We start from the raw sequence: 14989 nt of genomic DNA on the forward strand, positions 1-14989 counted from the left end.
ATCTGAGAATGTGGATATAGTTACACCGGTTCTTAAAAGTGCTCTAGAATCTAGATTATCAGAAAGTAAGTTCTCACAGATCTATTTCGAATCTATCCTTTATTTCAGAAGTGCTAAACATGTGATTCTTGAACAACTAGTTAATCATTTAGAAAGAATCGAAGCATTGTCAGACAACCAGTCAACATACAGACAATTATATTATATAGAGACAGCTATTTGATCTTCTGGATATGATGGATACGAACAAATGTGGTATCTTGATATTATTCGATCTTCGTGCTGCTTTTGATACAGTTGTGCACGAACTGCTACTTAATGATTTACGGTTCATTAGTATTGAAAATCAAGGTTTTGAGTATCCAAAACATTACAGGCGTAACAGAAATTATTGTGTAGGCTACGGATTGCAAACTCTCATTCATCATATGAACCATTAAACAAAGGGGTGCTACAAGGAAGTGTACTAGGCCCAATATTATTCTTTATGCATACTAAATGTCTGTCAAAAATACTACAGATACATGAAATGAAGTTTAGACTATTTATAAATTATACAAGATTTTACTTCGCCCAAAATGACATTGATGAGACCAGGTTCGAGTTGTTAAGTTACATGTTAGACACCTAAACATTTCTTCATTAGGTTCTTAACCATTTCTACTACAGCATTTGCATTTCCATTGCCTTCCTGGTGGTGAGGTGGTGATATTTAGTGGTCAATATCCTATTATTCTATGAAGTTCTGGAATTTGCAACCAGTGAACTGTGAACCATTATCGCTCATCAAATTCTTATAGGTCTTCAAAATCTAGCACACATCTCGATTCCACGAGTAACAGTTCTCGTTGTTGGAGATTTCTGGTAATTCTAATTAATGAAATTGGTGCAATAGTCAACAACTATTAGACAGTCATATCCTTTCAAGCTCAAATAAATCACTTCCAATCTTCTCCCAAGGAGTGATTCCAGGTGATTACCGAAAACGGAAAATGACACTGTAGGGTATTCCTTAGTCTTATGTTAAGATACCAGGCGTTCTACTTCTCCATAGCACTTTTCTTCTGCGTGGTTCCACATGTACGTACAGATTCTCTGCATCTTTCTTTACTTGGTGTCTGTGGACATATCTTGTGTGCATACAGTTGACCATTGCACTAGGGTTAAGAAGAATTTTTACGTTGCAGCCATTGACATTTTGAGTTACCATTTCGTTTCACTGAGAACACGCAATATTTCTCGTTCTTCCATCTTCGTTCGCTATTGTATGTACCTTTGACCTTTTACATTTTATAGCAGTGTCCCTTTTTCTGGCAGTTTTTGTGTTCTTGACTATATGCAGGACAGTTATCTTTACTTAGAGCATGACTTCATCCACAAAATTTACAGTGTTTCAATCTTTTAATTTTGTGGATTTACCAAATTCTTTTTGTCTTAAATTTCTTCCCAGAGTTCCACTGCACTCCCTTTTTAGAATTTGCCCTTTTGCTGACCTCTGTCCAATTTCTCTATAGATTTTCAACTTCCACATTCCTTTACATTGATCATCAATTGTTCATGTGTTCTGCAAAAAAAATGCGAGCCTTCTTTAAATCTAAGTTTCATTTTCGAAGCAGAAACTTTTGGAGCATGCCTCTTGTAGAGAATACACTCTTGTCACGAATCATGGGGTTTGATTCAGTGTAGTTACATGGCATCACTATATTTCTCAGTTCAGTGAGAAAAGCATCAAATGGTGCAGACCACACTGCATTTGAAAAATGTGTTTAAAAAGTGTTTTTTATGAAACGGCTTGATATAGAACAGTTTATTAAACTATTTTCAGTCTAGCCTTAACAAAGATTGACTGATTTGAGTTTTTCTGGTAGCCTTAACAAAGATGCAGTGATTAGGATATTGGAAATCTATAGCACAGAAGATAAATTTTCTGACAGTGATTAGAAATGTCCACAGACAATTGCTTTCAAACCTACCTCCACCGAGGTAATGTAACCTCCGAATTACGCAGTAAAACTCATCTCATCCCCTCACTGTAAGGCCCTATACACATCATCCCCTATATTTTACCATAACTTTTTCTACTACTATAATACTCCGCAGGGACCCTAGGGAGTAAAGAGTTGGATAACCCCACCTGTAATATTTCTCTACATTTCAAAGGCCTTACAATCTTTCAAACTACCACTATCCGTGACACGATGCCCCCCCTTCCACTACCACCATCATCCTTCCTCTGGTCACATCTGTCTCTACAACTAAAAACTTTTCAAATTTCCTTTTATTTAACAACCACTCTTCTGAATTTTTCAGATCACCTACGGGCCGAACGAGAGAAAGGCCCGTGCCATCAGGAATTGTTGGCTACAATACCACAACAACAACAACAACAAATAAAAATGTCCACGATAAATACAGTTTGTGTAATCTCGTGTAAATGTGTAAGTGATTGGTTTGGAGAAACGGTGAACTTCACACAATAGTGTGCCATGTTTTCTTGATTATCACCATCTATAATGATGTGATAATGAGAGGAACCTGTCAATATTTTAGATGAAGCAGAGTTACTTCCCGGCGTTGAAGAAAACTTTAAGGCTCCGTTTACAATCCATATGACGAACATTGTTTAAGGTGGCGTCAGAAGCGTAGAAACAGAGAACAATGGTCTGTATTTTTTTTTCCTCGCAAGATTACAATAACGATAGCTGACGTACTCGTTGGTGGATAAAGATGGGAGAGAAGTCCTTGTCTTACGTACTTAATTCCTCTTTTTTTTTCTTTAATCCCAATGATATACCATTTCTCTATCGTGTATTTTAAAGTTTGAACATGTCCCAGATTTATTGGTCCCGTGAGACAACTTTAACTTTAATAGAATTGTATAAAAACACACTTTCGGCCTTTGGAATGTCAGGGCTGACGTTTATATAAAGATCGTGATGCACGAGTTGTGACCATTTCTAAAATAACTCGGGGCCTTATAAGATATTGATAATGTTATTGAAGAAGAGGTGAAGCTAAATATAGTACTTTTGCATGGTCAACATGGACGATAAATGTGGGAAATTAGCAAGTTGAAGAAATCTCTTCTCTTAGGACTTCATAGATCTCTCTTCAAATTCCGGGTATAATTTTACACAAACTCTGCTTGTTGAATATATCGAAGTGCTGTATAGTGAAGTGACATCCTGTTGACAGCTAGAGAAAATAATGTTGCCAGTAATATATATGACTTCAGCGGAAATACTGTCTCATATTCAGTATCATGTTTGGTGATTGTTAGTTCTAGTTTCGAGATACGATTGTAAATCTTATTTGGACCCATTATCATGTAATTTATGAAATATAATTTTGATTCACTTTTCAACTCCCGTAGTATTGTAGCAGGACTTAACAAAAACGTTCTCACCTTTGCAAGAAATTTTCTTCTTCCTTGTTTTTTTTTTTTTTCTAGTAAAGCAATAACAAACCACAGGAGTTTCTTTTTTCTAGAGTGAATGTCCATTTTCTCATTACTCTTACACCAATCACTCTTGCTGGCTGCCGTCACTACTTACCACCAAGAGGCTCTCGCTGCTCAACTGTCATCATTTGGATGGAAGCACAAAGATCTTTATCGAACTTTGTTCGATGAGAAACAAAGTTCACCGAACAATATTCTGTCGTGTGGACAGAGCCTAATAACCTCGAATATGAAAACAGCTTGGAATGTATGAGGACTTTATTATTATTGTTTGCTAAGCTACAACCCTAGTTGGAAAAACAGGATGCTATAAGCCCAAAGGCTCCAACAGGGAAAATAGCCCAGTGAGGAAAGGAAATAAACTACAAGAAAATTAATTAACAATTAAAATAAAACATTTTGATAACAGTAACAACATTGAAATAAGTCTTTTAAGCAAGAGAACTCTTCCCCAAGATAGTGGAAGCCCATGCTACAGAGGCTATGGCACTACCTAAGACTGGAGAACAATGGTATGATTTTGAAGTATCCTTCTCCTAGAAGAGCTCTTACCCTAGCTAAAAAGTCTCTTTTACCCTTACCGAGAGGAAAGAAGTCACTGAACTATTACAGCGAAGTGCTCATTGAGAAAAGAAGAATTGTTTGGTAATCTCAGTGTTGTCAGGTGTATGAGGACAGAGGAGAGAGTATGTAAAGAATATGCCAGACTATTCGCTGTGTGTGTGTGTGTGTGTGTGGGGAGGGGGGCAAATGAAAAATGAACCGTAACCAGAGAGAAGGATCCAATATAATACTGTCTGGCCTGTCAAAGGGTCCAATAAGTTTCTAGCTTTAGTATGTCAAAGCGTGGCTGGTGCCTTGGTCAAAATAAAGTTCACTAAACGATTGTTCTGTCGTGTAGACGAAACCTATAAATTATGTTGAATATGAAAACTGAGGTTGGGATGTATGAGCACATCGTTGGACTAGACCTCCTTTATGGAAGTGAAGTATGGATGTTGAACATGAATGAACAAAAAAGATTGAAGTTGTGAGACAAAATATTTTTCTTATATGTGCTTTACAAAGAAATGAGAGAGTGTGCATATTTAGAAATAGTAATGATATTAGCGTAAGTGAAATAATGGATCAGTTATTTGATGGTTCAATCACGTGGAAAGAATGAAGGATGAAAGTTTCGTGAAAAGAATTTCCTGGACTTATGGAGTTGGAGAAGACCATTTAGGCCTATATCTAGGAAGATGTGGATGAATAATGAAGTGTGTGTACAGGGCGTTTTATTGACGATTGAAAGATGGAGTATGTTTTGTTGGTCTGTGGTATGAATTTGACAGTTATCTCGCCTTGTTTACCTAGAGGCTACAACCAATCCTAACAATATGTTGAACGCGCACACACGGGTGTGAAAACTTAGGGTGTCTATGTTTAAGATAACCCAAATGAATGTTTTATTTTTGTCAACTACATATGCTTTGATAAGGATAAGATTTGTACTTTCAGAAATATGTTATTTTGTCTCTTGCAATGTACTGTTTATTATTAACACGTAGTCAAAATTTCTAGATAATGCATTTGCAACAAGCATAGAATGTTCAAATGAATTGGAAATTTAACGCATAGATATTTTTAAAGATCTTGTATATTTAGATGACATGTCCTCTCTTCTATATGTAGGTTAGAGTTCAACTGGGCTTAGGATCGGTGTGTATTTTTATTTCGAATTTGTTTAGAGCATATTTCGAAAATATATTTATAACTCACGAATTTTCATTTTAAATTTAGGAAACAGCGCATTCTTAAATTTTGCTACTAAATTTAGATATTGCTAGCAAAACATGCAAAACGTCATTTAAAATTTAATATTTATGATTAATTTTGTGATCATCCCAAGGCAACACTAAACAGCTGTGTATGACAGGTGATGGAAAAGGTTGCATGGTAGGGGGTTAAACGATATTATTATTTGATTTATAAATGTTAGGGGTTTATAATGGCAGGCTAAAACGTGAGGAATCATGCACTGTTGGCCATGGTAGTCAAACATTCTGTTTGAAGAATCCGCGTTGCACCACTTTTGATCACCAAGTATTGTGAGGCGTCTGCTCCAGTATAAGCGTTCGAATCAAAACTGAATGGCGATAAAAAGAAGCATCGAGTTCTACATGTTCTCTTAAGTGGAATCAAATATAGGTTCGGATCCGATTGGTAAACGTTTCTTGGTCCCGGCGGGTTCGTTTGGCCTTCAGTTCTTCCGTCATCTATTGGCCTAGGAAGGCGTTCAGCGTAGTGGCTAATATCGATTACATTCTGTTGAATTTACACTTAAGTTACAAGAGTCCGAGTGACAATGTCAGCCAGAGGCATAGCCAAGAAGAGACAGAAGAATATCAGCAAGAGTCAAAGAGCCAATGTCTTGTTTCCCGTAGGGCGTCTCCACCGATACTTGAAAGCAGGGCCAGGGACTCGCAAACTGAGGATCGGAGTTGGGGCTCCTGTCTATGCCGCCGCTGTCATCGAATACCTTACAGGTCGGGAGACAAATAGCATTTTATATATGACCGTGTGGGGATGTTGTACTACCTAGTGGTCAGGTTTACTAATGACGTTATTTTTTTATAATTTAATGAAGGAAAATAGTATTAAAAGTATAGCAACACATGGGAAGTTGGTATTCTAAACATCCACTGACAAGAAAGGCCAGTGATTGAATAAAGGTATCAGTGACATGGAAAGGATATTATATTATATAAAATTAGATGTGGAAAACCATTGTAATAGCTATTTAGTATTTAATTACTGTAATTATGATACTGAAACGAAAATTATAGCCCATGAAACTGTAAAGTCTATCTAGCCTAATTATATTAGCCATGGATCTGTTATGGCGTTAGTTATATATTGTTGAAAATGTTAAAATCAATATTAATTTGGGAACCTTCCTAGTTCCTTAGGACCGACTGAAGAAAACACATTTATAAAAGATGTGATTTTTGCATCACCCATATCAATTTGGATACAGCAATGTTGAGGATAACCCAAGTAAATTGATGATGATATAATTAGTTTTGGGCATTTATATAGGAACTGTACACTTGCAGGTCGAATAATGTTGACGGGACTACTAAGTAGTTAAGATTTCATTCTTAAAGTTAGGTTAGGTGTAGGAAAGTAGATGATACTTTAGGAGTCTTTGTATATCAGCGGCCAGTAACCTAATGGGGGCTAACGCCCTCCTGCGACCCCCCTTACACTGCTGTATTCTTAGTCAGCCGTCATCATACATACAGGTGCCACTATTATACATACACCTTATACTTTAATTTGTAGCAAAGTTCATGAACTGTATATTTTTCTAGTTTTATTATAGTGTGTGTAATACAATATTAGTTAGGTCATTAGAATTTTAATAATTAAAAAAGATTGCACTATTTTGAAACCTGTATCTTATTGACGGCAGCCACTATGAACTTAGTAACAGATTTTGAATAAAAATTCACGTATTGTTCCTACTGCTTTTATATTTACATCAATGAGAATCTCTCATAGTTCTGAAAAATTTGATAAGTGGAACTTCTGTCCTAAGTTATTTGTTCGAACATAATCCAAGTCCCAACTTTTTACATTTATAACCTCTTGATATAATGTAATAATGTACATATTTCAGTTGTGTGAAGGATGTTAGGTTAGGGTAGAAATGTGTGTTGATATCTTGAGTCTGATAATGAGAAATGGAAGCCAAGTTTAAAGTTTGAACAGATGCTGGCGCTTCAGTTGTAAGCTGCTTGTTTAAACAGAAGTAAAGTCACAACGTTTTATAGTCATAACCTCTTGCTTATGTGTTTTCAATATCGGGATATACAATGTAATCAAGGCCTAATTTCAGTTATATAAATGTTATGGTAAAAAAGTGTGTTTGACATATTTAGTCTGTTAATGAGTAATTGAAGACAAGCCTAACATTCAAGCTATTCCAAGATATTTGTCTGTTAGGCTTACGTGCGTAGTGCAATATGTACTGCTTTTTAGAACAGAGGATCTTGGGGATAATGTCATATTGCGAGCGAAGAGTGATTAAATGAAAATTCAGTGGACCAGCTTGCCTGTGAATATGCTTATGAACAACTCCTGAGAAAATAGGGTAGAAAAATCCCATTTTCTATGTATCTGGAAGGCCTTACGTAGTACAGAGGCTCCGGTGTTTTGAACAGTCTTAGTAATGATATTTGGCGAAAACTTGTTTTCCGAGTTATGGTAGCTGACCCACTTACACCCAAAAATTACAAATTTTTAACAATTTAGTATCAGTAAGATAAAATAACATTGTAATAGGATCTATTTAAAAGGGTTTTGAACATTTTTCATGACGATAACTAGCAGAAACTCATAGTTTTTTAGTTGTGGTAGCTGACTAACTATAACTAAAACTACGGGTTTCTACCAGTCATCTTCATCAGAACTGTTCATAACTTCATAAAATACGCAAAGTACCAGTCTAATTTTGTCAGTAATGGTTTTTGTAGTATTCTCTAATTTTACCGTTATTCCAACTGGTTATCTTGAATTTTATCAATTTTTGACTACAATTATTATGGCAAACCACCCTTTTAAGAGTTTTCCTACCCCCTATTTAAAAATGGTGCATGCCAGTTTTGCTAGAAATGAAAGTATCCTATATTAACCGATCACGCTACAGTATTAGATTCTTGGCGCTAGACTTTCATGTGTAATATCTATGTTGATAATTGTTACTTTAACTGGATATATACTTTTGCAAATCTGCCATGTTAGACTAGTGTAATGTTTTTGATTAGGAGTTTTCCCTCACCCAGTTACCTCAGTTTTCCATTTGAGTCCCTCAATTACAGATATTCTTCAACTCAAAAACTTATTTCTTTTGTTCCATGCATGTAGTGCTATATGTATGTATTGTAAGGCTCCTCTGAGAGAGCGAGAGAGAAAGAATGTATTCATATGATAACTAATAACAATAGCTATAAACAAAATGTATGAAGACTATAACCTGCAATAACATGGTGCTGATTATTAAGAAGTTTTGGATAAGTTAAGTTAATGGTACTCTTTGTTATTTGTATGTTTGCATATTCTTGATACAGTAGCGGTGATTATTAAAATGCAACTGTAATTAAGCAAAAATGCTTTGATAAAGCACAATTAGCGTTTTTTGAGTTTTTAGAATGCGATAATGTTTCGTGCCAAAATAGTGGTCAGCTGACAAAATCATAATGCAACAATCGAACATTGATGTAAGCAAAGTATAATTGTTCTGGTATGAATACAAACCTTTTCGCTCATTACAGTGGATATTATTTTGGCAAATGTTAAAACTAGCCATAAAACTTTTAGTGAGGTATGATGACCCACCATTAGTCAGGGTGGTGGGTGTAAACTAGCCACTCCGCTCACGCACTCACCAGTTGAGTGACATCACTTTTTATTTTGGCTTGGAAGAGGTTGGACGTACTTACCCGTATTTTCCTTTAACTTTTCGTTCCGTTACGATTGCATACTGGCTAAAACTTGAAACCTTGTTTTTTTTTTTTCAGAGTGAAAGTATGGTGGAGAATCCAACCATGCTGGTTTGTCTGGGTGTGGAAGGACACCAATGCAATATCTTTATGTCTGCCACAGAGAAAGACCCTCATGACCTTTGTCCTACCTGCCGAAACTCTACCTACACCTAGGAGTGTCCATGTAATTTGTGTAGGGAGTGGCCATCCTTCCAGTGGCAGAGATTTGATAGGCAACAAAAGAAGTCCAAACCTGACTGTTCCCCTTTGGGTTCATCCTTGAAGGGGAAGAAGCCCAGAATTCCGTCTTTGTCGTCTCTATCCTCTCATTGCGACTCTGCTTTTACAGTTTCCTTTGGGGACCATTTAAGTAAGAATGGTGGCCCTTTAACCCCCAGAAAACCCTACGTAGAGGGTTCCATTGCTTCCCCTTGCAAAGTGGTGCCGCCCCTTACCGTAGGAGTCTCTCTTGCTGCTAATACTTTGTGACAGCTGTGGGCTTCCTTGGGGATTTTGAGTTCTCCCTCTAAGGAACGATTTGTTGAGGTCTGTGGACAGACATAGCAAGAGTGTGCACCTGCCTCCCCAAGGGAAGACTCGAGTAAGAAACCTCCTGTGTTTCTCCCCGTAGTAATCTCGGCTCCTTCCTCTCTGGCTCATAATGCTTCGGTAGTTGAGCGAGATCCTTTTGAGGTGGACCCAGAAACCAACTGCGGCCAAGTTTCACAGTCCGTTGCTTACGGTGCCCGCCATCAGCCTGAGTCTTCTCAGCAGGGTGAGGGTATGCAAAGTTTGCTTCCACTAGCACCTCCTTCAGCTGATGAACGACCATCATGTCAACGAGTTTGACTTCCCTCTCCAGAATGGTCTCCTCCCAGGGGATCCCACAAGCTAGTCTGAGACTCTTCAATGCCTTCATCAAGCTCTTTGGAGTGTAGAATTTTGAAGTGGCTGTTTACAACTCCTGCCTCTAGCTGTCTCATCCATAGGTCACAGCAAAACATATACCGTTCTTCATTTCAGGTTCCAGGATGGTGGAATTCCTCGCCCACTTCATCCTCAACCAATTGGTCAACTGGATTCTGAAGAGACGGGCCTCCGTCCTCTCAAAATTCAGGAAGCAGGGGCCTCATAGAGAAACAATGAAGTTTCACAACTCCTTGATGGATGGTTCTTCCCTCTATAATTAACATGGAGGACGTTGAGGAAGTAACAGAAGGATAGAGGAAGGTGAGTCATGACTCTTCTTCATAGGGCAATTACATCTCGCCCGTTCTCCTGGGCATCTCTGCCGCAGAGATCATCACTGGTAAATTGCCAAGGGCAGAAGAAGAGCTCTCATGCCCCAAGAGAACCTGCGTCAAGGAAACAAGGACCCAAGCAGTCCTTTCGAAACTGAGATTTGACAAGGAGAGGAGGCAGAAGTGGAAGACGAGGTTACCTCTTGTCAGGAGGCCATTACTACGACTAGTCCACCGGTGGGAGGACGCCTGAAGAGCAGGTGACAATGATGGAATTTCCATGGGGCCGAGCCTTGGTTGGTCCCCATCCTCCAAGCAGGATACTTTGTCCCAGTCATGTTCTCTCTTCCTCCTCTAACCTGTAGTCCACCAATGATGAGATATTTTGCAGTGGGATCAGCAAAGGCGCAGGCTTCTCTGGGCCAAGGTCTGGACCATGATACAGATAAACGCTCTCCAAGAACTCCAGGACGTGTGTCCTGGCTTCTACAATTGACTCTTCCTTGTCGAGAAGGTGTCTGATGGGTGGAGACCAGTCATAGACCTCTCAACTCTGAATGAGTTTGTTCAGAATGGAGATGGCTCAAACAGTCAGGAAGTCCATCAGACCCTTGGACTTCATGATATCACTGGACCTCAAAGAAACATACTGTACTTCCAGATCCCAGTACACCAGTCATCAAGGAGGTATCTATGGTTTGTCTTCTGTAACAGCATATACCAGTTCAAAGTGCTGCACTTTGGCCTGTCCACACTACCTTACGTCCTCACACAAATCCTTTCCCGGGTGTACTTACAAGACCGGCATTCAGCTACTTTGGTATTTAGATGATTGGCTGATTCTAGCAGACTTGATGGAAATCCTTCTCCTTCATCGAGACAGGCTTTTTGAGTTTTGCCATGATCTGGGGATTGTGGTAAATAATGAGAAGTCCTCTGTGCTCCCTATGCAGAATCGGGTAAATCTCAGAATGAATATCAACACAAAGCTAGGCAAAGTTTTTCTGTCCATAAACAGAATAGATTGGCTGAAACGGGCAACCAGCCCATTTCTGATACAAGACAGGTTACCAGCTCATCGGTTGGAGAAGCTACTGGGTCACCTGACCTTGTTAGAGAGGCTGGTATCCAATTACTGTCTTTGTATCTGTTCTCTCCAGTGGCAGCTGAAGGCCTTTTGGGCTTGGCACAAGGATCTCCATACCTCCTTGTTCCGATAGGGTCAGAGAAAAAGAAAGAGACCTGAGTTTGTGTGTGTTAGACAGCAATCTCCTCAGGGGAGTAGACTTTCTCTCTCCTCCCCCGGAATTGATGCTCTTTACGGATGCGTCAATAGAAGGGATGGGGTCTCACATGTTGCACTACACGGTCTCCGGACTCTAGTCCGAGTCCGAGTGACAGTGCCTCCAGCCCTCAAGCCATTCAACCAGGTCCTTTTAGAACACCCCGTGGTGCTGGCGAGCAACAACACAACGGTAGTGGCTTACGTAAACAAACAAAGAGATACTTTTCCACAACCCTTTTATGTCATCTGGCTGTGGAAATATTGAGATGGACGGAAGACAAGTCGGTAACCCTCTTGGCCCGATTCATTTCAGGCAAGAGTAATGTGCTGGCTGACAAACTGAGCAGGAAGATTTGGATAGTTGTCTCTGAGTGGTCTTTAAATCGTCAGATTGCTAACAAAGTCCTGACTTCATGGGGTTCTCCGTTGATCCACATCTTCGTAACGTCTTTCAATCGGAAACTAATGGTGTACTGCTCGCCAGTACCAGATTCCCAGGCCATCTGGCCGGATGCCTTTCAACATCCATGGTGGACAGGATGGACGTTTATGCGTTTTCCCTATTATCCTTAGTAAGATGACTCATGAACAAGGTAAGAGCATCGCAAGAGCTCTCAATGACCCTCATAGCTCTGATGTGGCAACATGCAGAATGGTTCCCGGACGATCTACATCTGGTCACAGAAGCTCCGAGAGAGCTACTACCTCTTTCCAAGCTACTCAAACAACCGGATGCAAAGATATTCCACTAAACCATGGCTTTGATACGACTTCATCTGGACTTTATCCAGTATCTCCTCTCGAAGAGAAGCTTTTCACAACCAGTTGCGAAAAGGATGTCTGGATACCGCCGGGACTCTTCACCCGCCATATACCAGGCAAAGTGGTCTATCTTTTGTGATTGGTGTCATCAAAGCCACTATCCCAGTGATAGCCGAGTTTCTTTTATACCTTAGGGATGATAAACTATGCTTGGACTCTGTGATAAAAGGCTATCGCTCGGCCTTGAGCCTCACCTTTAGAATGAAAGGAGTTATTTCCTTCTTGACAGAATTCTCTCTCCTTTTATAAAGTTTCAAGCCCTCTTGCCCTCAGGCGTGCCCTCAGTTGGAAGTTATACCTCCTCCGTGGAACATAGTACGTGTACTACGAGCCCTGAAAGAAGCACCTTATGAACCGCTACATCAGTCGTCAGATTGTGACTTAACACTCAAGACAGTTTTTCTTCCAGTCCAGGCCCCGGCAAAGAGTGTCTGTAAGCTACATGTCTATCGTACAACGTCACCCAATCAAGGGGATGGGGCAGGAGATACTCAGTCATCCCTGAGTTTATTGCTAAGACTTGAAATCCAGCTGTAGTGGATAATAGATTCTGGCCCTTTGGGATTGATGGTCTATGTTAAGTAACAAGTGATCCAGATCAACTGCTATTATGCCCTAACAGGGCGCTGAGGTCTTATCTCAAAAGAACCACAGCAGCTCGCCCACAGACTAACAGACATTTTGTCAATATGAGCAGGGCAAGAGGAAAATATCATGTAATAGTATCTCTGCCTGGATTAGGCAAGTGATAGAAAGAGCCCTTGTTCCAGAATCTAATCCTCAGAGTAGAAGGCATAAAGCTCATGACGTCGGGGGCATAAGCATGTCCCTGGCATTAAAAAATAACTGTGGCACAGGGATTGCATGCGTTCATGTGAAAGCATCTGACGACCTTCACAGCTCATTATTTGCAAGATGTAACCCACAGGAACCTGGACACTTTCTCCATAGGTCCTGTGGTGGCTGGACAAAATGTGGAGGCAAGCACCTCAGCTCCCTTGTAGAATAATTAGCAGTTGGTTAGGGAAGGATGTTACCCGGTATAAGACTAGAATGAATGTGCGAGTGATTGGGGTTTTTGTCTTTCACTCCCCGCTCTTGGGGTTGCGCAACCGAGGAACTCTGCAAGCTGACCTCCTCTAACTGCAGATGGGTACCATTGTCCCTTGTGTAATCTGATATGTGTTTATATATTTATGTCCCCGATCTCCATGCGAAGTGGAATCGAGCAATGTCTATGTTTCTTATAGAGTTTAGCTCCAAATATTACCTTACCTGGTCAAGTCACATTGTTGTTCTCACACATTCACTTGATTGAGAGTTAGTGAGGTATCAGGGTGTGTCTATTAAGCTTGTGCAAAGCACAAAATAACACCCCAGGGCAGGAACAAGCCAGTTGGTTTTTGGACGTCCACCCACATAAAGGTGAGTCTCCACTGTAAAGAGTGATAGGGTTTGTATTTGTTTCGGAACAAAGGACAAATTTGAAATTAATTTGTGTTTTTCCTAACTATACAAACATTGAGCTCTTTATACATACTTGACCAGCCATTGGCTAACCCTGGAAAAGTCCTGCCTGCAATTAAAAACCGACGTCACTCCACTGTATTGTGCGCGGGGTCCCGGCTAGTTTACACCCCGCTAACTATAGTCTATTTTTTATAGCGGTGCATATTTGCACCGACTCACAGGGGGTGCCCTTTTAGCTCGGAAAGGTTCCTGATACTTGATTGGACGGAAGTATTTTTGTCCGAACACCTTCATTGTTCTCAAATAATTACCAAGTAATGTGAATCAAAACCCATTTACTAACCTATATTTCTCCATCACATATATGTTTAGTCAATAACAATGTGAAAGAATAAATATATTATAAAGTATCGTCATGATAAGTCTACATTTAATAACCCAATTCGCCGAAGTCAACGACAGCAGCTTATGTTCGGATGCACGCTTTGTAATTTTGTAATTTTTCACATAGTTTAACACAAATTGGGATAAATTACACTCAGCATAAGTTAAACATGCTATTACAAACTTTTTTTAATACCAGAATTTACCAAAAACAGGAGAATTAATAAAAGCCTATGTTTGTGAAAGCTTATAGGGAGTTAAAAGAACAGCCTGCAGCGGCCTGGCGGAAAAACAGTCCCTTTTGATTGTCATAGACGCAGTTTTTTTTTTCCGTAATATAGTTTGGCCTATTCCTTTTAGTTTAAATAATAGTCTTGCATTGTCTCCCTTCGTAATATTTTACTTAGTATTTTCCCACATTCCGGTTTCTCACCTAATGTCTATCTATTTTCCCGGATATCCCTTCTTTCATATAGGCCTATATGATATTTGCACTACGATTCCTTATTTCTTATCCTCTGTGGAGAGAGTTGGCCTGAAGGGAAGCGCGTGCTAGTCTCATTAAAATAGTGTAGAGGCGGGAATAAAAAAAATACTATGCTTAATTTCATTTGATATAATGTGAGCTACTGAACAGGTTTACAAAATAGGCTATACTTGCTACACAGCATAAAATTTATGCTGTTATTATTTACATACTTACTGACGTAAGGTACAAAACATAAGGAATCGTAGTGCAGATATCACATAGGCCTATATGAAAGAAGGGATATCCGGGAAAATAGATAGATATTAGGTG

At 39.4% G+C, this 14989-nt stretch overlaps 1 protein-coding gene across 1 annotated transcript in view; it reads left to right on the top strand.

Moving 5' to 3' along the window:
- The first annotated feature begins 5643 nt into the window (after positions 1-5643).
- The window catches only part of LOC137621460 (core histone macro-H2A.1-like), a 69458-nt gene continuing 60112 nt past the window's right edge, over positions 5644-14989 (top strand). The window contains exon 1 of the mRNA XM_068351784.1: positions 5644-5988. Within this exon, the coding sequence (XP_068207885.1) occupies positions 5808-5988 (181 nt within the window). The 5' untranslated portion in view covers positions 5644-5807. The remainder of the gene's footprint in view (positions 5989-14989) is intronic.

This window comes from Palaemon carinicauda, chromosome 28 (assembly GCF_036898095.1).
Source record: "Palaemon carinicauda isolate YSFRI2023 chromosome 28, ASM3689809v2, whole genome shotgun sequence".
In the NCBI taxonomy this organism is placed as follows: domain Eukaryota; kingdom Metazoa; phylum Arthropoda; class Malacostraca; order Decapoda; family Palaemonidae; genus Palaemon; species Palaemon carinicauda.